This window comes from Corvus kubaryi, unplaced genomic scaffold (assembly GCF_017639235.1).
Source record: "Corvus kubaryi isolate FWS band 111438036 unplaced genomic scaffold, C.kubaryi_AGA036_p1.0 split3-73, whole genome shotgun sequence".
Lineage (NCBI taxonomy): Eukaryota > Metazoa > Chordata > Aves > Passeriformes > Corvidae > Corvus > Corvus kubaryi.
Window position 1 is genome coordinate 33,863,480 of NW_024582091.1, and position 26,198 is coordinate 33,889,677.

General features: G+C 38.2%; 1 protein-coding gene across 18 annotated transcripts in view; it reads right to left on the reverse strand.

Annotated features, from left to right (window-relative positions):
* PTPRK (protein tyrosine phosphatase receptor type K) overlaps nucleotides 1-26,198 on the reverse strand; it is a 389,377-nt gene that overhangs the window by 155,394 nt on the left and 207,785 nt on the right. For all 18 annotated transcript variants that reach the window (XM_042017411.1, XM_042017415.1, XM_042017404.1 and 15 more), the window contains exon 7: nucleotides 12,240-12,533. In XM_042017411.1, the coding sequence (XP_041873345.1) occupies nucleotides 12,240-12,533 (294 nt within the window). The remainder of the gene's footprint in view (nucleotides 1-12,239; nucleotides 12,534-26,198) is intronic.

Below are 26,198 nucleotides of genomic sequence, written 5' to 3' on the forward strand. Positions count from 1 at the left end.
AATAATGTAAAGTGTCCAAGAGATTTGTTTTAGGACAACAAAATGCATAACAGGAGCATCTGATATTTTCTAGTTTAAGTCTGCCCACAAGGTAGACTTTCAGAGTGCACTGAAAGGTTATGGCTGCCGCAGAACCCGCACCCTGGGATGCAGCAGCCCAGCTGAAGCCTCACTCATGGGAACCCACAGCATATCTATTTCTAAAAGATCTTTAAATCACTTAGAGTCATCACAGAAATTATTGTACAGACTCAGAATTCCCACCTTAAACGTGCAAATTCTTTCTTAAACACAGAGACAGAAAGCTGATTTGTGAAAGCAATATTGAAGAGTGATAGCACATTTTTCCTCACTGTGGGACCAGAGCAAATTAACACAGGAGAAAAAAACCCTATATTTGTGAACTGCCTTAATTTAATGCACATGACAACTAGTAAATTCAGGACTAAATAATTCACAGTAAGGCATAAGCATCACGATTTATTGATTTCTACACAATCCGATTGTTACATCTATTTTTTTCTCGTTGTATAGAGTATACGCATATGCTCTGAAAATGCCCATCGGTAAAGTGACAATGAAAAATGTTTACCATCTTAACTTGCCTTTCAAATCCACATCCCTCACCTTTTCCAATTACTGCTAGGCAAGATAAGCCACATCTCTAAAACTTTTTATTTATTTTTTTTTCTCTAGAGGTTCTTATACTATATTCATCACCATATGAACTGCAAACCTACAAGCATATTATGCAATATGAATAATTTCTACAACATATTATTTGTTCCCTCATCCGTTGTTTAGACAGAAGCATCCATATTTGCTTTAAACTTTTAAATTCTGTTTCTAGGCTGAATGGAAGGAACAGCTGGGACTGAAGGGGGACATATGGTTGTGTTAAAATAAAAAAAGGAAAAAGAAAAATCAAACACAAAAAACTGAGCATCAGAAAACTTGGTAATGGCAACCTAAGAAGTCTTCGAGGTGAAGTCACAGACATACAAAGAAAAGAAGAACAGCTCAACTTGCATGATCCTTAATTATGGCTATTCGGAAGATAATAGGCAAGGGCTAAGCCCCCCAGAAAAAAGAAACGTTCAGGAATAAATTAATCTCCACTGATTTCTATGCAGTATGTTAGCTGCATTCTTCCTGCACTCCCCATCCACCCCTTATTATATCAAGTTAACACCAAAAGTCAACTCTACATGGACAGATACAAAGGACTCTTGGTCACACTGAGAGCTGAATGCAGAGCGGTGGTGCGTCTTTATTTTCATGGAGAGGGTCTGTCTACAAGACCACAAAATTTACATCAGTTATAAAACCTGTCACTGAATGAATTAAAATTTCACCCCTTATATATGATCTTCATTGTATAAGATTCTCATTGCAAAATATTTAGCATTCAGACAAATAAATCCAAGATCTCATTGCAGCCAGCACAACAAAAGTAAGAAAAGCGCTTGCTCTGAAAAAAATAAATAATAAAGTCATGTGAGGTAAATAAATTTGAGAAAAATTGCTGGGGAAACACTCATAGTCACCCCTGCTTTCCAAATAGCAATGAGACACCAAAGTGAAGTGATTTGTCAAAGGTGATGCCAAAGGGCATAAGCAGAGAGCAGGTTTCTTGAATTGCAGTTCTGTGCTGTCTTCAAAGGCCATTACTTTAAGGAAACACGGTACAACTCAACCAGCTTATTTATTTCTAATCATCTAAGCTGCTACAGGTTGTGAATTGTGAATAGAGCACATCATATTCCCAGTGGGTGCTCATGCTCTGAAATTTCAGCCTAATTGTTAGAGTTCATTTTGCAGACAAAAGAAGGTACATTGTCAAATATATTTTCACCAGTCCCTCTTGTTGAGCACAATTTCTCTAAAATAAAGGTAATAAACTGCAAAATATGTACTTATGGTACCGATATAGTATCTGAAATGTTTAATTATCTGAATGATAATTTAGCATGTTGATACTTCCAAGGGTAATGAAATAGCTTTTAGCAATTAATGACCTGAAAAACAAAATGCATAAAATGAAATAGTTCTCAAAGGTAACCTGAAATGAAAAATACTAGTATACAAAGGAATAAAAGGCTTATGCAGTTGAGGTGGAGATGTGAAACATGGAAATAAGTTTTGACCCCATGAGAAATCACTGTCTAAATCATGTCTGTATCTCTAAACTCAGTATTAATTCTGGTCACATCACACATAAACAACAAGATTTTGTTTCCAGATTCCAACTTTCTGCAAGATTTTTTTTTTTATTTTGGTTTCCTAATCCTCCTGACAACAAACTCTTGCACAGTGCCATACCTTTAATTCTGTAGAAAAGGATGCTATACAGATTTGGAGAGCGGTTGGAGAGATGGGGATAAAAGACTTGGGTTAGAAGAAAACTAATTTGGTATGCAATTTCAAGAATACACCTTCAAAAGCTTTAAAACATTCTCCTATACTAAGGAAAGAGTGAGAAATTTTGCTCTGGTTTACAAGCCAAGGACTACAGGACTTCTTCTAGTTCCAGTGCCTAGGCATCATCCCTAATGGTCCATCACTCTCAGGTCTCTTTTCCCACTCTGTATATATGGCCTACTTTGTTTTTATTATACTGCAAATGTTATACTTGAAACATAGATTAGAATCACCCAATTAAAGCCACTGTAAATTAGAACTCAAGTCTTTATTCAAGAGGCTTCTTTTTCTACCAGTTTCATAATATTCTGTAACTTGCCAGCTTTATCATAGTTACATTTTCTTTATAAATTTGCATGGAACTGTTCCTGATAGGGCCCAAACAGAAATGTTTATTCAATTAATCCATAAAACCAGTTTTAGCTATATAAACCAGTTCTTCTCCATTTGAGTTGATTTTATTCTGGTTTCTTAATCAAAATGCCTTATATAAAATTAAATGCATTAGAGAAGAACAATATCAGCTTTATTAACCAAATCTGTAATTTAATTTTTAAAAAATCAAGTTATTCTGACAAGAGCATTCTATAAATCTGTTGATTGTCTCTAATTATATTACTTCCTTAATTCTTTATTAATCAAGCTTGCTATTGGCTGTTCCATTATTCTGTTCAGAATTAAAGTCAAGATGACAAGCTTTTAATTAATTGGGTGATCCTGAGCCTTCATGTCACTATTTTTAACATTTGTTTTTCAAGTGATCTGGAGCTTTCCAGGACTACTCCAGATTTTTGTTTGAAAACAGCAAGCAAAACCAGGTAACATTAAGAGCCTTGACAAGTCATTCTTAGGTTTCTAGACCTACTGATCACCTGAGGTGCAACTTGACATCAGTTGCTACTTAATATGCTCCTCAACTCATTGTTAAAAAGGAGGCTATTTCATTATCATTCCATACAAAAGCACCACATGGTCCATTCCCCCTCTAAGCACCAGCAGGAGGATTTACTGAGAAATAAGGTGAAGAGAGTGAAATTCACTCAGTTCTGCTTCATACAGTCTAGATTCAAATTAGGTGAAAGAATTATGCTGCTCACTATTAAAATGAAACAAGGTTAAAATAATTAAAAAGCAAACAAGAATTAAATGAAAACCAAATATTTATCTAGCAGAAGAAAGTCCAAAGAATTGATGCCTGTCAGAACCAGTGCTTTTGGGAAGACATGATATCTCTTTGTAATGGCTTTGGAGAAAGACATATGGGGGTGAGAGAAAAAATATTGAATGCATTTGGTAAATCTCATCAACATCTCCTACCCCAGCACACGCTGCTGGTACTGCTTTCCTCTTCTGCCCTTCCACTCCTGCTACTCACAGCCCTCCGTATCTAATCCACACTACTCTGCCAGAAGCACCAAAATAACTGAAAAATTAGTATGCTGCCAAAACATTTTAGTGCTGCAATGATCAGAGCAACTTAAAAAACCTTATTAAAATTTTCCCTGATTAATTTTTAATAGACTGATAAATGAAAATACAATAAAAGTCAGTCCTTTAAAAATTTGTTTTATTTACGTACTTACCAATTCTCAAACGCCATAAAATTAATATTGCATTCCTGAACAGTTGAGAGACCTTAATTATGAAACCAAACTAAAGCATCAAACACACTAATCAATCATGCTAAAAAAAATTTATTTCAGCTGAAATTAAAAATAGAAGTCTCTGTTCAAAAAAAGAGCTCCAGTCTTCTAAAAGGGAAAGATTATCTCAACCTGCAGCCATGTTTTTAAGAAGCAGACACAGACCAAAAATCTGTGAATATCAGTCCCCCAACTTTGGAGAAGCTCTAATCAGGCTGTGAGTTATCTGGCCTGGGTGCACCCACAGCACTTTCAAGCGCTGCAATATGAATTATTGTCCACATCCATTCTTTTACAGCTGGAATGGGCACCATGGATTAATGCACTGCAATATATTTTCTTGCCACAGACAGTGCTCCTCTCAGAAGTGTGATCTATTGACTAGTTACATGCACTTTGGATAAATCATGACAGTCTCAGTGTGCTGTGGCATGCTCTGCCCTGGGAAAAGCCGCCAAACAAACCAAGCTGAGATGAGATGGAGAAATTGCTGAGACACAGGGGTGTAGTGGTTTGGTCCAAAATACTCATTACTGTTTATCTGCTGTGAGATAAGAGTTAGGAGAAATGCAAAACAGGCACCAAACTTGAAAGAATATAAAGAAGTTTATTAACAGACCTAAAAGAAGAAGGAAAAAAAATTATACCACCTTCAGAACTCTCCTCCTCCCCCCACCTTCCTCCCTTCTCCCACTGACAATGTGAAAAGACAACCCTTAAGATGTTCAGTCTGTTTACCACTTCCATAATAACCTTGTTCAGTCCATTTAGAAAGAGAAGTCTCTTCTTGCTCATGCTATGAAAACATTATCACAACGAGACAGCCGCCCACTTCCAAATATTGTTCAGTCCATTTAGGAAGAGGAGTCTCTCTGCCTGCGTGTGAGTCCTTTCCCCCGACTTGCAGCTTTTCCCGCAACTGCTTTCGAGGGTCCACTCTTGAAGTTTTCTGGGGTACAATTTTAAGGTTGAGCCGTTCAGAAACAAAAACAGAGGCCCTTCTCCTTCCCTGGGAGCAAAGGGTCTTCATCATCTTCATCGTTAGGACTATCTCTGGGAGCATCTCTAGGAACTGAGGTTTTCTCCTTTCCCATTTGGAGCAAAAGTCCTCATCTGGTTCATCTCTCCCTGTCCAAACTTCTCATGAAATTACAGCTGCGTCAGCATCTGCCTATCTCAGCGCAGGTGCTTTTGCTCACGAGTTGAACACTCCACCCCCCATATCTTCATGAAATTACAACAGGATACTCTGATATATCATAGCTTCACAACAGAATTTCAGCTTTAAGCATCTCCTCTCTCTCTTCCCTCAGGTTTTCAGCTCTTCACAGCAATAAAAGGGTTACTCTCACCTCAGCCTTGCAGCTTTGCAGCTGGAATGTTGAATTTTTCTTATCGCAGTGGAGAGGGGGGAGAGCCGAGCCGCTCCGGCTGCCCACGGCAAGGCAGTGGGGGGGGGTATCATGGCTGGAACAGGTCCATGGCTTCAGGATGGCCGTGGCCCGGCCCGGCCTGGCCCAAGCAGGGCCTGGCCGGGCCCGCTGGCCCCCACACGGGGCCTGCAGCCACTTGTCCCAGCGCCGGAAACGAGAGAGAGCTTGGAGGGGGAGTTTGCCTATTCTTAAATGTGGATCACAGAGGTGATCACAACTTTAAGTGGCTTAGAGAATTGTCCATATTCAAACTGGCCAGCTGATAGGTTCTATCAGTTCCCAGAGGAAACTGTAAGCACCCCTTAGCAAGGACGTCCCTTCCGGGACTATGCTTGCTAACCTATGACAAGGGGAGATCTGTGTGATGTTGGCAGCTGTTCCCTTTCCTCCCCCTGCCTCTACCACACAGTGAAGGCGTATCCTGACCTAGTGTCCTTCATCAGAAAGAGAACCAGTAACTCTAACCAAAGTCTTTGCACCAAAACCTTGACTGACCAGCGTGTCAAGTGCCAATGACCACAACCATGTCTTGCTGCAGGTAACTCATCCCCCCCTGCCCACTGGTAGACACTTCAGAAAGAAGGCAGAAGAGGCCACTGCACACAACAGAGGCTTTGAAATGTGGGTGGCCATGCTAGAGGAGCCCATGTGCCTAGGTCTGCTACCCTAATTCTAAGTGAAGAGCATCACAGTGACTTACTGCTGATTATGACACTCTACTATAAAAAACTAGCCCCAAACAAAACTCTTCTGAAAAATAAAGCATGAGAGAATTCAGGGCACCCATGCCTCATTGTATAACATGGCACTCGCAATGTTGCAGGAAGAAAGTTTCCAGTTAGTGCAGAGGGAACTTGCAGCTGCAAGTACCATATAAATGATACTAAGCTTGCCTGAATACAGCGAACAAAAAAAAAGTTGAAAACTAATTTAGGGGAGGTCAGTGTCTGAACTTGCAGTTTACTGCCAATTCAACTGAGTCATCAGCATCGCGCTCCTTTGAAAAAGAGGATACCATGCCTAATTTACACAATCTGACAAGAACTTGGCTGGGCAGTCTGCCTGGTCTCTTGCTAGGTAAGTCAGCTGCACTACAGTCCTTTCTTATGGATATAAGCATCATTAGGATTCTATATGTGGTATGGGTATCTCAGCAATGGCAAGCAGCACAATAAACAGAGCATGGTTGTGGGTGCCAGATGATGGTCCAAATCAGGTGGCTCTTCTACAGGATGCCTTCTCAATAACAATTTTAGTATTCAGTCTTAAAGGGAATATGATGAAGTTCCTTAGTCCAGACTTCTTCCATTGTCTTAATAGCTCCACCCCCCCCCCCCCCCCCATCATAACCAACCGGTAAACCTATATGGAACAAGGCTCTGGTGCATTTGGAATCAGATATCGAGATCTTAAATGGTTCCAATTAGAACCTGGCCAAAAGCCCAGAAACAGTCACAAGTGCCAAACACATTTGTAGAAACAACAGCAACTTATAAATACTGGTGTAATGAGTCCTCTTCCGGAATGACAAATGTAAAGTAATTTTTAGAAGTATCATATTCATTTCATTTCAAGTTGTTCATCTTTAGTTGATTCTTAAAATGTGTTCAAACTGTAAATAACAAAAATATGAGCAATAAAAACATGTAATTTAAGCACTCAAAATGCATTCATGTTCCCCTTGAAGCTATAGTCTAAGTCCATAATAATACCTACTTTGAGGGAAACAAGGTAAAATTCTGCTTGAAACATGAAGACAGCTCTTTTTCTTTAAAGGTAAATATTTCTCTCTGTCCCCTTTAAAAAAAAATAACGGTTGAAAATTACGCATTTATCTGTATTTTTATTAGTTTTCAAAGTTTTAAACAATTGCAGCTGCACTACTGCAAGGGACACAAATGAAGACCACAACTTATCCATTCAGTGCTGTATATTCCAGGAGCCTCCTGTGTTGTTGACTCTACCCAATTTTATAAAACCTTTGTCTCATATATCAACATCCTAAATTCTCATGTACAGCACAAAGTAAAACCTGTAAACCCAGGTCCCCTGCCATCACTCTGCAAGTATAAAAGGCAACAAACACTGCGTGCAGTAGCACTGTACACGTCCCACATCAGCGCATGCAGATTCCATACTGCAATGTCCCCCTCACTCCACTCATTTGAAAAATCATTTACAATTTTTATGTAACCACAACAACATTTTAGTTCCCCAGGCAGTCATGCAGGGTCACTTTCTTGATGGCAACATCACTGGGGTCCCTCTGTTATAAACCCCAAGACAATGATCAAAAGCCTTTGAGCTTGCTTTTGTTTTTCAATATTTCCCATGTGCTGCTTTTTTTGTTCGTTAGAGGAGAATTCAGCAGTATCCTGTACTCCGTGTATATTGTTTTCGAAATTAACATACATGGAAACTGTACATAAATATTCTGCACTTCAAAAAGGCAGCAGAAAGCAGCCCAGCTCCCAAGCCTTCAATTGCAGGGGATCATGTGCCAGCACTGCATCACTGAACCAGCATCTCCTGCTCTTATGCCTTGAGGCTGACTGTTACCAATAGCAGGTCTCTGTGATGGATAATGCTTTTGAACAATGAAATAACAGTAATAACAATAGTAATAATAATAATATCATTGATAAATATTTTTTGTTTCTCAGCTCTGCTAAAGCTATAAAGCTTTCCCCCCTGCCCTTGTTCATTTCATTATCAAAACAAAGAAAAAAAAAAATGAAGACACACAGGACTGTTTTCTCCAACTGCTTTACAATTCTTCATGCTTTTCTGAAAAATCACACCCTTGTGCTAGACTTCAGTAAAGTAGAAGCGAGCAATTCCACCATGTACATATATTAAGCCCTGGACAGGCTGAACTATTGACCTCCTTTGCTGCTAAAAAATCAGTTAATCATAAAACTGAGCTGTGAGCTGTTACTCAGAAGCAGCAGCCAATATAAGAGAACAACTTCTAATTTGCAGTTGAAAAGGCAGGCTAAGTGGACAAGTTTAGATTATCAGGTATTTTCTACACCCTGTCCCTCTCCCTCCACTCCCCCAAGGAAAGAAAGGCAATCACAACTCAGAGGATACACTCAGAAGGACAACACACTCCAAAGCCACAGAAAACAGCCCTGAGGATTACTTCTGGATGAAGTGTTACCCTCTACCTTTTGTTTTGGTGTTAAAACCCAGAGAAGCGAATAATCTGAGCAATGACACCAGGCAAGAGGTGAAGTCATAATGAAATAAAGCTCAAGTGCCCTGTGAGGACTGAGGGGGAGGCAGTACCCTTCAGCATCAGCAGCTGGGAACACAATGCCGTGATCATGTCATCATCAGTGGTGCTTAGAAGAAGAAATAACAAAGCATACACCTGGCTCTTACAGAGGATAATGTCAGAAAATAGTGTTTTCTTCAGATGTTTCAGACTTCAGCCACTTAAAAACACTCAGTGGTTTCATATATTTGATTGCTCAGCACTATCTTTAATCAGAGACTGATAAAACAACATATCTAGCAAAATGCCTTCACTTCAGCACGGGAAAGATTACCTGGGAAATGCCGGGTGGACAAATAGGCTGTCAGAGGACTTAACTAGTGGAAGAATTATTTCTTCATTAAAGAACAATTTTGTTTAGCATTAGTGGAAACATTTAGTAAATGAGTCACCAGACAGTAGTTTTGCTATGAGGAAGACATAAATTGATCTAAATACTTAATAATAAAAGTGCACATATGACTATGAGGAAAGTACGATCATCACTCAAATCGCTAAAGAGTAGAGTATATCTCCAGCAAAGCAGAGAACAACTGATCAATAATACATTATTTAAAAATAGCATGAAATTATAAATACTGAATGAATTATGGGGAAAAAATACTTTAAACTTCATTTGAAAATAATGCTGATATTTGCTTAAGCACTAAATAAACAAAGAGCAGAACCCTAGCTTATTCTCATTATTTTTCAGTGAGTTTGCTGTTGCTGCTACTTGGAATGCAAACTTCAATCCTTACAATCTCATCAGATCAACATTCTCTAATGCACACTTTTTAATCTGTATAGAGAGTAGTCAAACTTCATGTTAAAAATTCATTTATTTCCCACCATTCCATCTGATATCGAGCAGATAATCAATTAGAACTTGTTTCAGAATTCGAACTAATATGTATAAAACTTAGGGAAAGACAAAATTGACAAAGAACATTGACAGAAAAGAGAGTATCTGGCTGAAAAAAAAAGTGATCTTGTCAGAAATGAGAATTGGGAATAATTGAAGAAAATCCAGAAAGAAGATACTGCTGCAGAGATATAATCTAATATAGCACAGTCAATCACCTGCCAGTCGCCTGTACAATACAAACAGCAGCAGGGACTGCAGGGTGAGATATTCCATTATTACCTTTACCTTTTCTTACAAATCTTCTCTTTGGAAGAGACTAATTTTTATGTTTATAATTTGCTTTTTACAAGCAAAATATATGTATATCCAGACAAAAAAATCATATTGACTTGGACTTGCAGTTATCTATCAGAAGCCTTGGGAGAACACTGCAGAAAAGGAAGGTCTGTCTCATTTTCCAGACAGGTGAGGAGGCAGCAGGGCGACCTGCTGTTCAAGCTGGTTCTGTTCTGACTCATCCCTGGTGCTGGAGACCATATTTCAGTCTTCACAAACCCTTGCTGACACACCTTCTTCTAACTGAAACTAGCTAATGGTAAAAATTATTTGCCTTCATTTTCATGGAATAGGAAGAATCAGTCTTGCTACAAAATAAACAGCTTGAACTTTTATAATTATTAAAATAATACTGTCACAGAAGTTCAGAACTTTCTTCTCAAGTGTTTCTTTAATCTGCTTAATTTCATAGTGGATTAAATTGAGTTGAAATTTTTTCTCAAGCCAGACTAGATTTTGGAGCCTTACATGTGAGTGCTATGCTTAAAAAAATTTAAAAATAAACCCACACTCACAATAACATTGTTTTCCCTAACTGGCTTCTAAAACATGTCACATAAATCATTACTTACTTTCTTTTCCTTTCCCATTAAAAATCTTTACTCTGTCACAACCTGAGTAAATTAAAGTTACATTTTTTTCAAATGCTAGGAAAACAACCTGAACATTTGGATTTCTTAGTCTCGGCTTTAAAACAGAAGCTGTTTTCCAATTCCTACTTTTTCAGAAGAATGTCTAAACCAATTCCGTGCAATAAACCAATACTTTAACCTTACTTAGATCTCAAAGACTGACATCTTAACTGAGATAGACACATAGATCTTTTTGCTTCACTGGAAAGAAAGACTAAATTATAAAAATGATCACAAACTCCAAAAGATGCCTTCAGTTTAGTCTTACTCCAGATTTGTGCCTCAGCTTCTGACCATACCATTCCCAATTTTAAAAAGAATTCTCTAATTTTCTGGATTTCATACCCACTGAGCTAATCTGCTAGAATTCCTGGCTTCTGATCCAGACCCTGACACTCTTCCTTAAGTAAACAAAATGAGTGGTCATCCATCAGAGATGTCACCAACTTGTGAAAAAACTATTCATATTTCTGATTCTCATATGCACGTATATACATGACACATGGAAACCTGACACTCTGGTTTGTTGTTCTGATTACTTTACTGCAATTTTGAATAGATGGTTATCAGCACACTTTGCTAAATCTAATACTGCGCCAACTTTAAAATACCATCAGGCCCTAGAAGTCCTGAGACTAGGAGAGGAAAACCCACAATTTAGTTTTGCTTATTTTCCTCACAGTCTGAGATTCAAATCTATAATTATTTTCCCCTGCAACTATGAGACATAGGCATTATCTTTCTTCTTGAGAAAGCTGAGATTAAAATAACTTTAAGAAGCTTTAGAAGGAACAGCATATAACACAAGTTGGCAGTGCTTTGTCTTCATGGTGCTGGCCACGCAGGGGCACTCTAAGAAACAGGAAGCAGACTGCAGGGCTCAGCAGCACATGATTTTGGTGATAGCAGTCAAAATTGGAGAAAACACTCCATTAATATTTTCAATTGTATTTTACAATTTAGAGAATCATACAATATTCTGAGTTGTAAGGGACCCACAAGAATCATTGAGTTTTATTCCCCATCCTGCACAGGAGAGACCCAAGAGTCACACCATGTGCCTGAGACCGCAGTCCAAACGCTTCTTGAACTCTGGCAAGCTTGGTGCTGTGATCACTTCCCTTGGGAACAGTCATAGCTGGAGATTTTAGTATTCATATTTTAGTTCTTGGAGACTCTGTCAGGCCATGCGTAACTGCTTGGGAAAAGACAAATTATGCAGAAGTACACTACACTTTTTTTTGCAAGGCTCTATTTCTTAAACATATCCTTTTTTCTCATGCAATTTCCTCTATGTGCAAGTTTACTTAAAATGCATTTGAAAATATCAAGGTGAAGAAGCAAGGAGGTCAGTACTTTCCAGAAATCAAGTTCCATTCCTTGCCTGAGGAAGAGTAAAATGTTTTCTTGGATTTCTAACTTCCCGCCTCCTAACCTAGCCTCCAAGGGTTACCAACCTAGACAATGACCAGGGAAAGAAGAGGATGAAGCAAAACCTTACTGATCCAGAAACTTGGGGATCCTGTGGGTGTGAAGTGAATCCTTAAGTCCTGATAGAAGTTAATTGGAGCCAACACGCCTGCTAATCAATTAAACCATAAAGTAAAAGATTTTGGGTTTTTGTTAATTTTCCAGAGCAACACTCACCAGCACACTTGGTCCTGGTGATGAGTGGTGGTCCTGGCTGCCCCGTCCCACCTTCGCCCGGTCTGGTGAGCAGGACCCGAATCTCATATTCAGTGTCAGGGTCCAGGTGCCAGAGCTTGTACGTTGGTGCGTTGACTGCATGGGTCTCGGTCCAGGTCCCGGACGTCATCCGGTACTCCACTTCTTTCAGGATAATGGGGCCGTCCCCAATGATCGAGTTGGCATTCAGCTGGATGAGCAAGTATGTAGGCCCAACGCCCAGCAGCTGCGGGGGTGCTATTGGCCGAGGTGGCTCTGCAGGGGAGACAAAAAATAAGCCAGCGGTAAAACAAAAGCTGGAAAAAGCCCTCCTCCCACTAAGAGGAGGGCTCTCTACACAGAAAGTTGTCAGAGTTTGGTCAGTGAAAATTCCAAACCTCAGAAGCAAATTCAAACTGACATCAATGAAGAAGAGCTGAGGAGAATTTCAGCTGATGGGAGTGAGTGGTGCACTACTGGCATCTGCTCAATGCTATTTTTTCCTGTTAAAAAGCTCAGCTGGAGACCACAAAATTCTGTCTGATTTATATATTGCTGCTGCTTGAGATTTTTTTCTGAAAAAAACTATGCTCATTTATATAATTTACTGTACCAATAACTTGAGATTTTTTTTTATTGACTGAAACCATGTTTGTACTTTCCTTATAGAAAGAGCTGCAAGAGATGATACACTACCCCTGCACAGAATATTCTTAAAAATGAGTATCACTGCAGCTAATCTGAAACCCACCGGATGTAGTTAGGGAAAAGGATATAGATCCCTATTACAGGCATTCAGAATATTCAGAACTGAGCAAAGCTGCCAGGAGAATGACAAAATAAAGACATATGGCAACAACATACAGTATTTTATTCTTTAGTAAGTTATTAACATATTTTGAAACTTGAACAATAGGATGTGTGTTGCCTTTTGTCATCCCCTCTTCTCATCAGCTTTTGCCTGCCTAAATATTTCAATGCAGCTGCACAGTGAAAAAGGTAATGACAGACCAAACAGGAAGGGGTGGTCCTCCTTACTCTGAGAAATGTTAACATAGAAACATTGCCTCAACATGATTTATTTTAAGAAACAAATCACAAGCAACAGGTATTTTTCTAATAAAATGAATTCACTGATAAACATGGAGGGTTCATTTTCATTCCAGATGGCTTATATTTCAACTAATTTGTTTCAGTTAATTAGGCAACGATGCTAGATTCAGTGCACACAGGGGTTTCACACAGCAGCGATGCAGAACTTACAAATCAGCAACTCTGAGCAGGTAGAGGGGATCTCATGGCCAGTACATTAAAAATAACTTTTGACCCCAGACCATAAGATTTCCCTAGCAGGGGACCCTTGCACCACTTCCCCCACATTCCACACAACCAAGTTAAGACACAGATGCATTCCACGTGTTCTGCCACCCAGGGATGATCCCATCAGTGTCAGTGACAGAAAATGTGATGGGGAGTGGTGGACTTCCTTTGATGTCCCATCTTCCCTGCATGCTGACGTTCAGCTAATGACTCCCTGGTTCTGTCTGCTTCTCTATTTCCAGCAGCAAAGCTTCCCTTCCAGATACCACAGCTTGTTCCAAACAGTATATTCACCAGCTCTATAAGCAACCAGGTTTCCCAGATTTTGGCACTTATCTTGCAGACCTTTTTCTAAATTAACTGCTTCTCAAGACACTCAGTTTGCAGACCAGGGAGTCTGTAGCCTTGTCATAGTGGCTGTAATGGGAGCTGATTTTTTTCCTCCCAGAGTGAAAAGGTGAATGCTCCAAAGTGTTTCCATTTCTGCTTCGGGATATACAAAACTATAGAAAATATCTCAAGCAATTATTAACGTTTTACCATGTTTTGGCAATAAATGTGCATATGAATTAATTTAGATCCCTTACCTGCATCAAAGCTCAGAAATGCAGCTGGGCATAATGAGGGCAGTTTGTTTGCTTTGGAGCTAACATTTTAAATGTCAAACTAATGTATGCTAAGGTCAGTGTATATTATAGCAGAAAACATCCTCATTGATGATCATGATGCACTGCCAACTCCAAGTTATAAACTTCTAAAACATATGGCTATGTTTAGAAGTATACACTTTGATTAAGAGCATGATTATCACAAATAAAACCTCACATTAATGAGACTAACATACCATTGCCTATTAAGTTTTTATGTTAAGAAGTAAAGCACATTCTTATATTAGCATACGCATTTTGTTTTTAAGCTCTTGAGGCCAAGGAGACTTATTTATAAAGTCTCTCCCAGTTCCAATAAATTATGCATGAATTTTAATCAGTTAGCAAATGAACAAGTAATTGTTCTGCAGCATTATTAATATTCTTCATAATACAATATACTATCAGAACCAGAGGTGAGGTGCAACCAGAAATCCCAAAAGTACACTAAGTATCAACTGAAGCATGCAATCCCAATATACCAGAATAAACTTTTCTGATGTTACCCAATTAACTTTCTATTAATTATTCCCATTCATTATTCTATAACCACATCCACATTTATAATTTGAAATCACAATTTCCTTTTGTATATACAGCAACCTGGAACTTTTACAGTTTAAAAATTGCCATTGATAGCTAAAAAGACAGAACAAAGCCATTATTAATGTTTTGGTTGCTATTCCCATAGCAAATATCACACATATTAACAATACTTTTCTTTCAGTGAGTTTTAAAACACAATTTACATCCTTCAAGGAAGTGTATATTGCTGGCTTTTTACCCCAGCAATCTGGGTCCACCTGTAGTAAATAATCCACTTGCAGAGTGCCCTGAGAAGACAGTCTGCCAAAAATGAAAAACCTCTTATATAAGGCACGAAAAATAAAAGGAGATATGTGAAAAAGTACCCTAAAGAAAATCAGCCTCTCAGAAGTTTGTTCTGGCTTTTAAACAACATAAAAACTCAGCTTCAGCCAAGCCAGGTGATGGTTTAGATGTTCAGAGCCTGGGTTAGAGAATTGCAGGAAACTGAGGCTCACCAGACCCAAAGCCACGTGGGGCAGCACGGTGACCTCCCTCCACCTTCTCACTGCCCTGATCACTGCAACCCAACTGGAGAACTGTGCCCTTTATTTCTGCCAAAAAGAACCCACCTTCCCCAAATATTATGAGGAGATATGGCTAAGACACACAGTATTCCTAGCAGTCAATTTTCCTTGAGCTTCGTTCCCTTTTTCTCAGCCATGAGCCCTCTGTGAACAGCCATAAAGTTACAAACAATAATTTATGAAAAAATATTTCAACCCATGGACAGTTTAACTCATCAGTAGAATGGACTTTGATAGGTATTTGAGATACACTTAACAATTTGATCAAAGACCCTGAATGGTGAGTTTCGTTTCTTCCTTTGCTAAGCACAAAATTTAAGATTCCTTTTCCAATGTAACTATTTTAATTACTGACTCATTTTCTGCCTGTATTTTTAGCTAGTGCTTAAAGGTGTTAAATCTGATGAAATCCCTTACAATTTTCATGGCCACTAACATCTCAGAAAGACTATATTAAAAGACCACTTGTACATCTTCAAGACATTAAATAAATGAAAGTGTTTTCATGCATTGCATTTTGCAGTATTTGGTCAGCTCTGGTTTTGACATAAAATGCCCACAGCTCAGGTAATAAAAAATTAAGACTGACATTTCATCAGTACTAAGTTCCCATTCTGCTGAGCTACTAGCAGTACATTATGCTCACATCAGTATGTATATGACATTGTATATTAAATGTAGTATTATATTTAGGCACCAATGACTAGAATAAGCATGCAGCATCAACCTCCACTACCAGTCTTCCTACAGTTAAGTGGTTGTGTCATATCTTCAATATTAAACATTGTATGCAAATAATTATGCTTTCACAGACAGAAAAAAACAACCAGAAAAGGTCATTAGTGTTATTATTATAGTAACTAATATGCATAAAACTTCCAATATTCTCAAGTAATATATGCATACTACACCATGTTGCCTTCCAAGATTAAATACTTCCTAAGTTTAAAACAAAGGAAGGTGGTTTAATTAGTATCTTACTGGCAATCATACTGTTAATGATCAGTTCAAAAAAAAAATAAAAATAAAAATAAAGCAGAATTCTACATATTGTTCCATTTTGGAGGAAAAGCTGATACTGGATGATACGTGCCTGATAAAATATTACTTATATACAAGAGTCATGTTTTTCTGAGCATAACATGTACCAGACACAAGAGACTCTTGCTACACAGCAGACGGGTTTGAAGAGCCGGGGAGGAGAGGGCTGGTCACCACAGAGCCTGAACACACAGAGCAGGTGCATGCCTTCATCCACTCTATCCCACTCGTGCCTTGTACAGCCCCTGCACACATTAACGCTGTGCAGTAATAGCCTGCGAGTCCCCTCCACTCACGCACACACTGTGCCTTCCCTCTGGTGACAGCATGTTCAGCTTGTTCTGTGAAATATCTCACACCAAGCCATACACTTGATATGCTGAGTATTAACTATTTAACCCAATACACACAAGAGGGGCAATCATAAAAATCCTAATTTTTACAAGTATAACAAAACATTCATTTATTAAAAGAATGCCCAACATCAGCCTCACCTCCCCAGAAATTAAAATGGATGTTTTAATTACACCATACACTATCAAGAAAGTAGGTCAACCAAAAGAATACAAAGTTCCTTTAAAATTTGTCATAATTCAAAGAAACAAAAATATAAAGTCATGTAAATACAGCTAATACTGGATGTTCTAGGGAGTATAGCAAAGATGCCTCCACAAATGATTCAAGACTGACTCAGCTCCCACTTACATCAAACTCATTTCCTCTTCTAGGGAAATTTCTCGCAAAGCTGTTTAAGTATGTCTGCATATTCCTTACAAGCTCTCTGGTTTTCTAGTTGAATTCAGTTGAGGTTCAGTGCCTGACCACACTGGCTATGCAGTCTGAGATACCCAAGGCGTATAGGGGCAAGAGTTACACTACTTCAGTACTCCTCGTGTACTGGAAGATTACATACTGCTCTAGAGATTCTAGTTTTAAAAAGTATTGAAAACCAGAAGAGGTAGAAATATTGTTTGAAATTTGGAGAACATGAATGACATTTAGAAGAAAAAGTTATGGCAGTCAAGTACTAGCAGCGAAACATTCAAAAAACATGAAAAATTCTTGGTCTTAAAAGCTAGTCAATCCCGTGGAAAAAAAGAATTAACCAGAAGTAGTGACTGAAAACTTAAATGCAGATAGAGTATTAAGCTACAAATGTAACAATGAGAATATTAAGTGAACGACAATAACAGTAAGAAATTCTGCATTTCCTTAATTGTAAGTTGGGGGAATACCTACAGCTCCAAAGCAGTATAAATGAAAGAAATTAAGTGGTCATGAAGGTGGTGACAAAATGAATTATGAACAGTTTGAAAATAAAAACAAACCATGGAGGCTTTGAGCCCAAACACTGGGTTTTTTCTTTTAATTTTTGCAAAAATCATTCTGCATGTGGCATATCTTTAATAGGAAGTACTGCTCTGAGAGGAAAAAAAAAATCAATCAGATTTTAAGACAAATAAGTTTATTTTGGACTCGGCCTGTCTGCAAGGACACCTGGCTGTCTTCTACTCTGACAAGACCTGCCACACCTCAGCACCAATACAAGGTGTATTAACACAAACAGGGGACTTTGTCAGCTAAGGGGGAAGCATTACAGAAAACAGAACTTGCCTGATGAGAAATTCTTCTACTCAGTCAAAAAGCAAGTTAATGCAGAGGACTGAGGGATGCCAAGCTGAAAGCACAGACCTGATGAACAGCAGAGGTATCATGAACCTTGAAATCACAGGAAGCCTCTGCAGTTTATTTTTAAATTTCCAACAAGGTCTCAAGTTTTCTCTTTCTGTGCATGACAGACTACACTCACAGCTGAGTCTGTCACCCTATATGCTCCATCTCTAGTGAGTAGTTTGGTCCTTAGTGGTTTTGCTGAATAACACATGGAAGATGAATAAAAAAATCCCAAAAGCCTATGCATCAAATAGATTGTGCAGCACATTGAGGGCAGTTCAGTAATGGGAACTGAGCACTCTCCTTGGCTTCTGAAAACAAGGAAATGCAAAAAGACTGAAAAAAAACCCCAAACCAAAAAACCTACAAGAACATGGCATATTTTCCTTTTCAGCATTATTAAAAACATACCTCTAGGTCTAGGTTGCTCCAAGACCTTCCAACCACTAATCAGACTTCACATGGGAAGTCCAATAAAATTACATCAGGACAATATTAACTACCCAATTCATAGGTGCAGACACACACCCAGTCTTATGTGAGAAATGCTGCCATTATGGATTTAGCTCATGGGATTCTTGCTTGCACACCACATAGTAGTACTTGCTTTTCTCACCTGAGCTGCCCACCTTATTCTTGTCACAAAGGAGAAGAACAAGTGCAAGCTTATTCTCAGCCAGACACACTATACATCAGCTACACAGATTACTCCTGCCCAAAAGACACAATGCATCTGAAAAATGTCAGAATAAAGGAGGATGAGCTTGACTGCAGGGCAGGGCACATTGCAGAGGCTGCAGGAAGGCACACTTGCTTAAACCAGCTGCAATGCTCAAAATAACTCCCCTCAGAGAAATTTTACAATCATGTCCACTACTGCAAGACCAAATGCTGCTGAGAAATTAACACAATAAAAACCCAACCAGCTGCAAGTCCTTTGGAGCTCTCACAAGCCTTGGCCACTTAATTAATAATTCCCCAAGCTATTGCTTGGCTTTTCTATTTGTTCATAAACTCATTTACCATTTTCTTAATAAATTTGTTTCATCTTTTTTTTTTTTTTTCTCCCAATGGACAAAAATGTCTCTCTGCTTGTCAAGTTTAACTCATTTTAACAGGTGCTTTATTTTTCTACGTTGTTAACAATTGTACATTTTTAATTTTTTTTTCTGATGGGAAAGTTTCTGTTGATCTCATCTTTGTCTTCTACAGGTAGCTTGGGGAAGGCACTGTACTGATGAGAAGGCAGCAAAGACGTTTTCATAAAAATAACTAACTTTGACATATCATACCATAGAATGACTTCTTCATGTAGAAATCAGTAGGCTTTTAAAGTTAAATATTCCATATAGCTACAAGCCTACCTTTATTTAAAAAAAAAATCCAAAACAAAACAACAAAAAAAAACCCCCAAAGCCAAAACCAAACCAAACTCCAACACAATCAAAAACTAATTCTGACTTATCTCAGCTGCTGTCCTGTGACCATAAGTGATGATGGCTGCATGGAGAAACTTGAACAGCTCATGATCTACAATTCTGCTACAAAGGTTTTTCTCAAACCCGTTTTTTCTTTTCAATTCCACTTACGCAGACTTTATTTCTGTGACTTCAGAAAATTGTTTCTGTGACTATAAAAAAGAATTTATCACAACTGCACAGTATCTGGCACTAGCTGCTAGTCCAGAGGTTGAGACAGAATACTTACAAAATGTTATATTTTAATTAAGAGAGTTAGTTGTCTGGAACAAAAGAACTCATTGTAAGTAATGGATTAGTGACCAGGTGGTGTCAAGTGATTTATCCAACTCTCTTCAGAGAGTTTGCAAGACCATTTTCATTGTCTTTTATTACTTGAAATGGAAAAACAGAAAGAATCAATTTTAAATAAACATTAAAAATAAATATCTATAACAGTGAAATTCAGGTAACTACCTAGAGAATCAGTCACTGGAGAGAAAACAGCAACAAACAGAAATGGCAAATTGAACAGTGAGATCACGATACTGGCTTAGGTAGGGTACTGACATATTTCACCATAATGTCTCTAATTTGGGGTCTGCCAACAGGAATGGTATGTCACAAGCTCACTTCAAGCTACTGTTTTAGCTTTGAGCAGCTAATACATAAAGTTTGTGTCATAGGTACAAAAAAGTCTGCAAGCTCATGCAGCTAAAACGTATTTAATTTAGGTGACGTGGCAGTTACTGACCACCTAAAATGCTGAAATAGGAATTATTTCAACAGTGAAAACTGCTAACTTCTGCATAGTGATGTTATATCCTATGCATCACCGTGGCATTTTATTCACCTTGATTTGAAACACCACTATGTTCATTTTATTATCTTCCTTTAAAATAAAGGAACAGTGTGCAGCTTTAGCATTGTCAGCAGAAACTGTAAACAAGGTTAAGAACATGCCCAGCTTACATGTAAAAAAAAAAGTCTAAATAAAAATTGGACTATGTCATCTCTCTACACAATTTATGATCAGTACACATGCTTATTTTTTGAATGATAGTAGGCTATGTTACTATGGGAATCAATTAGAAGATTATGACACATTTTGTCAAAAAGATTGCATTGTGTTAAAGGCATTTATGCAGCACAATCCTAGAGGAAAAATGAATAAATGTAAGAAAAGGAGGTGCCTGTAATGAGAAGTCATTCAAATTTTAAATAAAAAAAATAAAAAAATCAGTCAGCATAAATGAGTCAGTTATAGAAATGTCTCCAGCAAAGACTTGATCACAATGACTTCATTATCCACATGTATCAGTAATGCCCTTGAGATGTCAATGTTGAGATTACTGTTGGAAAGAAATGTTTTATCTGCTTCATTGTCAGGAACCAGCAGGTTGAGAAGAAAATTGAATGCCGTCTTCAAAATTGGTACTTCCCAAGAAAGGATTACCCTCAACTCTACTAGGCTCTGCAATTTGACGATACTGCATTCTGCATGCACATCCACATGCTGTCAATGATGAAAAGGAATAAAACTAAAGATTACAGAAAGAATGCCTGAAAAAGAACAAAATATTGCTTTAGAGACTCCAGAATTTTCTTTTACATGCTTATGTAATGCATGTTTTTTACATGCAATGTGTGATGGGAATATATTTATTTTCTAAGTACTTTCATTATTTTTGTTTTTATTTCATTTTAAGTCTGAACTGGTCCAGTAAAATGAGATTGTGAAGATTTTTCCGTTATTCTTATATCTGTTGATGCTGAGTAGTCATGTAGTCATGTAGTCAGTAGTCACTCACACACTCAGTTTACTGCCTAAACAACCCAAATATAGAAACGTTCTGATGGACAGAAGTTACAGTGACATATTTATAATCAAACTCAAAAAATTCAAACACCTGCAACAAAATCAGAGCATTTCAATAGAATTCAGTTAAACAAAAATAAATAAATAAATAAATAAATAAATAAAATAAGAAGAGGGGGGGAAAAAAGAAAAATAAAAAAACCAAAACCAACCAAACAAAAAAACCCAAACAAAAACAAAAACAAAAAAAGAAAAAAAAAACCAAACAGAAAACCCCAAAACAAAACAAAAAAACCCCGAAAAACAAACAAACAAAAACCCAAATCTAATAGAGATTTATACCTCACTAGCTCTACCTAACTATAAAACTTGAAAGCTAAAAAAATTCACCCAGATAGCACTCCTGCCTGTCCTGGAATTCTCCTGTATGCCATATTTTGGAAGTCACATGATAACCTGCCAACACTAACACAAATTTTTATCACCAGCTCTCCTGCATGCCTTTTGAATGACGGAGAAAAATGTGCCATGTGCTGTTGGGACAGTATCATCGTGAGGCAGAATTTAAAACAGTATCATGCTCTATAAATGCAGCGAGCTGTACACATCCTTGTACCAGAAGGTTACTGAACTCTAAAGTACCTGCAGATGACAGGAATAGCTGGCATGGCTTTGGCTTCCAAGCATTTACATCTGTATTTAATAACAATTACAGAAATTTAACCATGTAAGAGGTGAGACTGATTTTACTGTAACTATTAACCTAAACCATGGGTTAAATCATGGATGCACAGAGGTGGAGGAAGGAAGAAAGGCAAGCAGGTCACACACTTATTATTAAGGCAAGACCTTACAAATGCACAGGGGGCAGAGATTAACAGAAAACCTTCCCCTTTGGACTTGCAAGGCATTCTGCAAAGTTCTTCCTAAGGTATCCCATTTCACTGATGTTAAAGGCTTTCTGTCAGCACTTTAATACTACCACCAAAGGAAAAAATGATACAAGGCAATATAAGGGTTACACATTAATGAATATCTAGAGAGATTTCGTGTGTGCTCAGCCTATGCAAATCTATGGGGGGGAAATGACAGAATCCATTGCCACTTTTGAGCAAATTTATTTTTGAGGGGCTGTTTTCTTGCTCAAATCCCTCTATTTCTATTCATAATCTTTTCTAAGACGCATATAGATGTTCCCACCAGCAATGTCTTCACATGTCTTATTACAGTGTGTCCAAATATTTCTTGCCAAAAATGCCAGAAGGCAGCCCACTGGAATGACAGAGAAGGGGACTAATTTTAGGAAGCACTGAGACACTTCCCTCAATCTTTGCAATGAACCAACAGAAACCAAAATGGTTTTTACACCACAGTTTTACATCACAGATGTGAAATACACATCATCTAACATGCACCTCACAGGGCAACCCTACTCCTTCACTTCCCACCATCAATGTTGCTTGCAGTGTCACTCATCTACACTACATTCATGATGGTTTAGGTTTAAAACTGCTCCTGCAGAGGTGTACATGGAAGTTCCCTGCTTTCCTGGGCCCCTGCAGAAACTCACAGTGGTTTCAGACAAGAGCCAGTGTCAGTACAGAAACAGAAGCACAAGTTCAGGTTCTCGAGACAGGGGAAAAGAGAAGGCAAAGATTGAGACTGCCTTTTAAGAAGGTGCTGGCTAGTACATCTGTTTTCACCATGAAAGCCACCCTCAGAAAGGGGTAGGGGGATAGAAGCGGCCAAAAGGAACCACCATCCTTGTCACAGCACCTGGACAGGTGTTAAGAAATACCTATGAAATGAAGGTAACAAAGCAGCTGCCATCCACCCCACTGCCAAATGGACTCTGAGTGTGATGAAAAGCCTGAAAGAACTTTCTAGAAAAACAAATTAGAACAGAAAACCCCACCAGTTCTGCATACTAATGAATTTTTTACGAGATATTATGATTTTATATGAGTTGATAAAAACATGTTGCCTTTGTTTTGTTGCAAAAAGGGTTCAACGTATCAATATGACTCTGGAATAGAAATTCCCAGAATACAGTAAAAGAGTCTAAATTTTGCATCTGATTTCAGCTGACACAAACATTTACTGTTATGTAGTATTATTTACATGGTTAATGTGACAGCTTACACTGGGAGAAATCTGACTAGGAAGTCACCAACTGTCTTTCTGGTCTCACAAGAAATAGACCCATCCAATCATAGTCCAACTGGACAGTCAGTAAAAGCTAGCTCAATTGTATTGAGATCTACAGCACGACTAATCCACAGTGCCACTCACCTGAGAGGCAGCAGCTTTTGCACTCAAATTTGTAAAAATGTTCCCTCAGAACCACATGATGGTGGACCACCACCTAATCAGACAACCACCAGGCTCACCACCACTGATGGAAGGAATCTGATGTTGAGATGGTATCAGGGGAAATGTCATGAATGTTTATTAAGCTCTTCCCCCTCTCCAGAAGTCCTTCTCCAGTCACTGCTTAAGAATCCTGATTGTGCTGGATCCTTGGTTTGTGATTGCTGCCTGTTGTGCTCCTGAATTCTGTTAATCTCTCTCTATTTAAATTCTGGAGTTTTGATATTTAATGGTTAAACTGAAGACAGGGATATCAAATGGGGCAAGATAAATGAAATTCTTATACACTGCCCTAATTCAGGCAACTGAGCCAATTCCGACCTCATCACAGCTTTAAAATCTGAAATAAATAATGCTTTTTTAATAATAAAAAAATTTTTTTTTCTATATTATTTTAACCATTCTAAGTTATCTTATTAATTTTTTGATGAGCAAACTTAAGAATACATTATTCTACTACTGCATGTTTTAATTTTTGAATATGATACTAACCAACATCTACTGAACCTGGGCTGGTACACTGAAAGTTCTGTAACCAGCCTCGTGTATTCACATATGAAGGGCAAACAAAATCAACAACTCTACAGAAATAATAAGAGAAGAAATTATTAGGGTAGAAATTGTACAGTACAGCTTTCCTCTTCAAATACAAGATCCACTGGTAATAATATGCACCATCGTGGTAATTGCTACTTTCAAAGATTGCACAAGCAAACTATGTTGTTTATTTATGACCCAAAATTTAGATGGCCTGTATGTAATGGGCATTTTGTTGAAGACTGGTTTTTTTTTGGTTCTGCATGTTGAACCAAGCACCTAAGAGCACATTAAAAAAGACTCAGAGACAAAAATAAATCAGTTGTCACCATATTACCAGTTAAACAGACAGTAACAATACTTGAAAGCAGCCCTTACATTTTACATGAGTGTTGGTAACAAAAACATGCCATCATGGGGAAAAAAATTGTGCAATTTTACCAGCAAGCTCTGTTGTCCCCAGTACACAAAGCTAGGAGTACTTTTTCAGAAATTTTAAGTACTGTTTTTCATGAAGACAAGGAAAATCACGACTCTTCCTGAAGAATTCCAAAGTTCTGCCTCAAACTTTTAATGTGTGAGTGTTCTTTGAAGAATTTGGCTGGTTTGTTTCCTTCTAAATAACTGCAAGCACCAGGAAACTTCTCTCATGGGACTTTCTATCCTTCTGATAAATGTGAGTTTGGGGCATAAAAAAAGCAGTTTTGTCAACACAGTCAGAGGGCTGGTGAAGCTGCCCCACTTAACCCTATTTAGGCTTCTACCTCTCAATACACATCATCTTTCCTGCTCTCAAGAAAGCCTTCACCTGTTATTCACCTTCCTCCCCAATGTGTAATGGGAAAGGCAAGCTGGACTCACAGAAACATTCAGAATAGATGCACATAACTTTTTTCCAAGCATAAGAAGCCACAACACAGCATTTTGACATTTTAAAAAATCCCTTAAACCTTCCTCTTTTCATTTAACATAGTTTTTTTCTTTCCAAAATTCACTAGAGTTTTACTTTAAGAAGTTCTTGGTCACTGGACAGAGAAGTCAGCGATCAGCAAGATTTGTATATCTAAGTTCTCCCCACTTGGCATAGCCTCTTTTCCCAAATTCTGAGGCACATTCTCAGGGTGCAAATCCCTCTCCTTAGTACCCACATTCAGGCAGTGAAAACTCAGGGGCTAGGCAATCTGAGCATGAAGCCGACTCTGGCATCTTTCCAGTCTTCAAATAATCCCTTTATCAGGGCCACACAAGTACAGGAAACCTGTTTTATAGTTAACTTTGGTTATGGTCAAGAATATAGAGGTACCACAAACTAGTCTCATGCACATATTTTTTATACCTTCCTAAGTGCAGTGACTTAGAAATTGAAAACAGAATAACTCCATACACACCAAAAAACCCCAACTTTCTCCTTTGGAATGCAATGGGCTAGAGAGGCTGAAGTTGGGGTTGCATTTCTTAGTGAGGAGGAAAGAGTGGTTGTGTATGTGTGCAGCAAAACAATAAAAGATGAGAGGGTTAAGATAAAAGAGTTCATCCAAATTCAGAAAACAGCTGCAAGAAAAACACTTACATTAGCATTTCCAAAATGACGTTTTGATTTTTCAGCCTAGTTGCAGGTGAGGCACTAGATAATAAAAAGGGGCATTCAGAACATAGTGCAGAATTATAGAGAAGTCACTTATTCAATCTCTCAGCATAAGGGCATTCCACATACATTCCTCTTGTCTGACTGGAGTCAGAATTTGTGCAGAGACTTTCCATTTCCAATGATAGCACCTTACCTTACAGGTTCAGAGATTCCCAGAGGAGTCTCTACAACCCTCCTTTTGAGGCTGAACCATTTTCCTCGACACATTCATTAAGTCATATGTCTACCTACAATGTCAGTAAGAAAACATAGATTTTAGTCACGGCTCCAATTAAAGCAGCAACAGCCTTATCTTCAGCCTTATCTTACAGCTGCT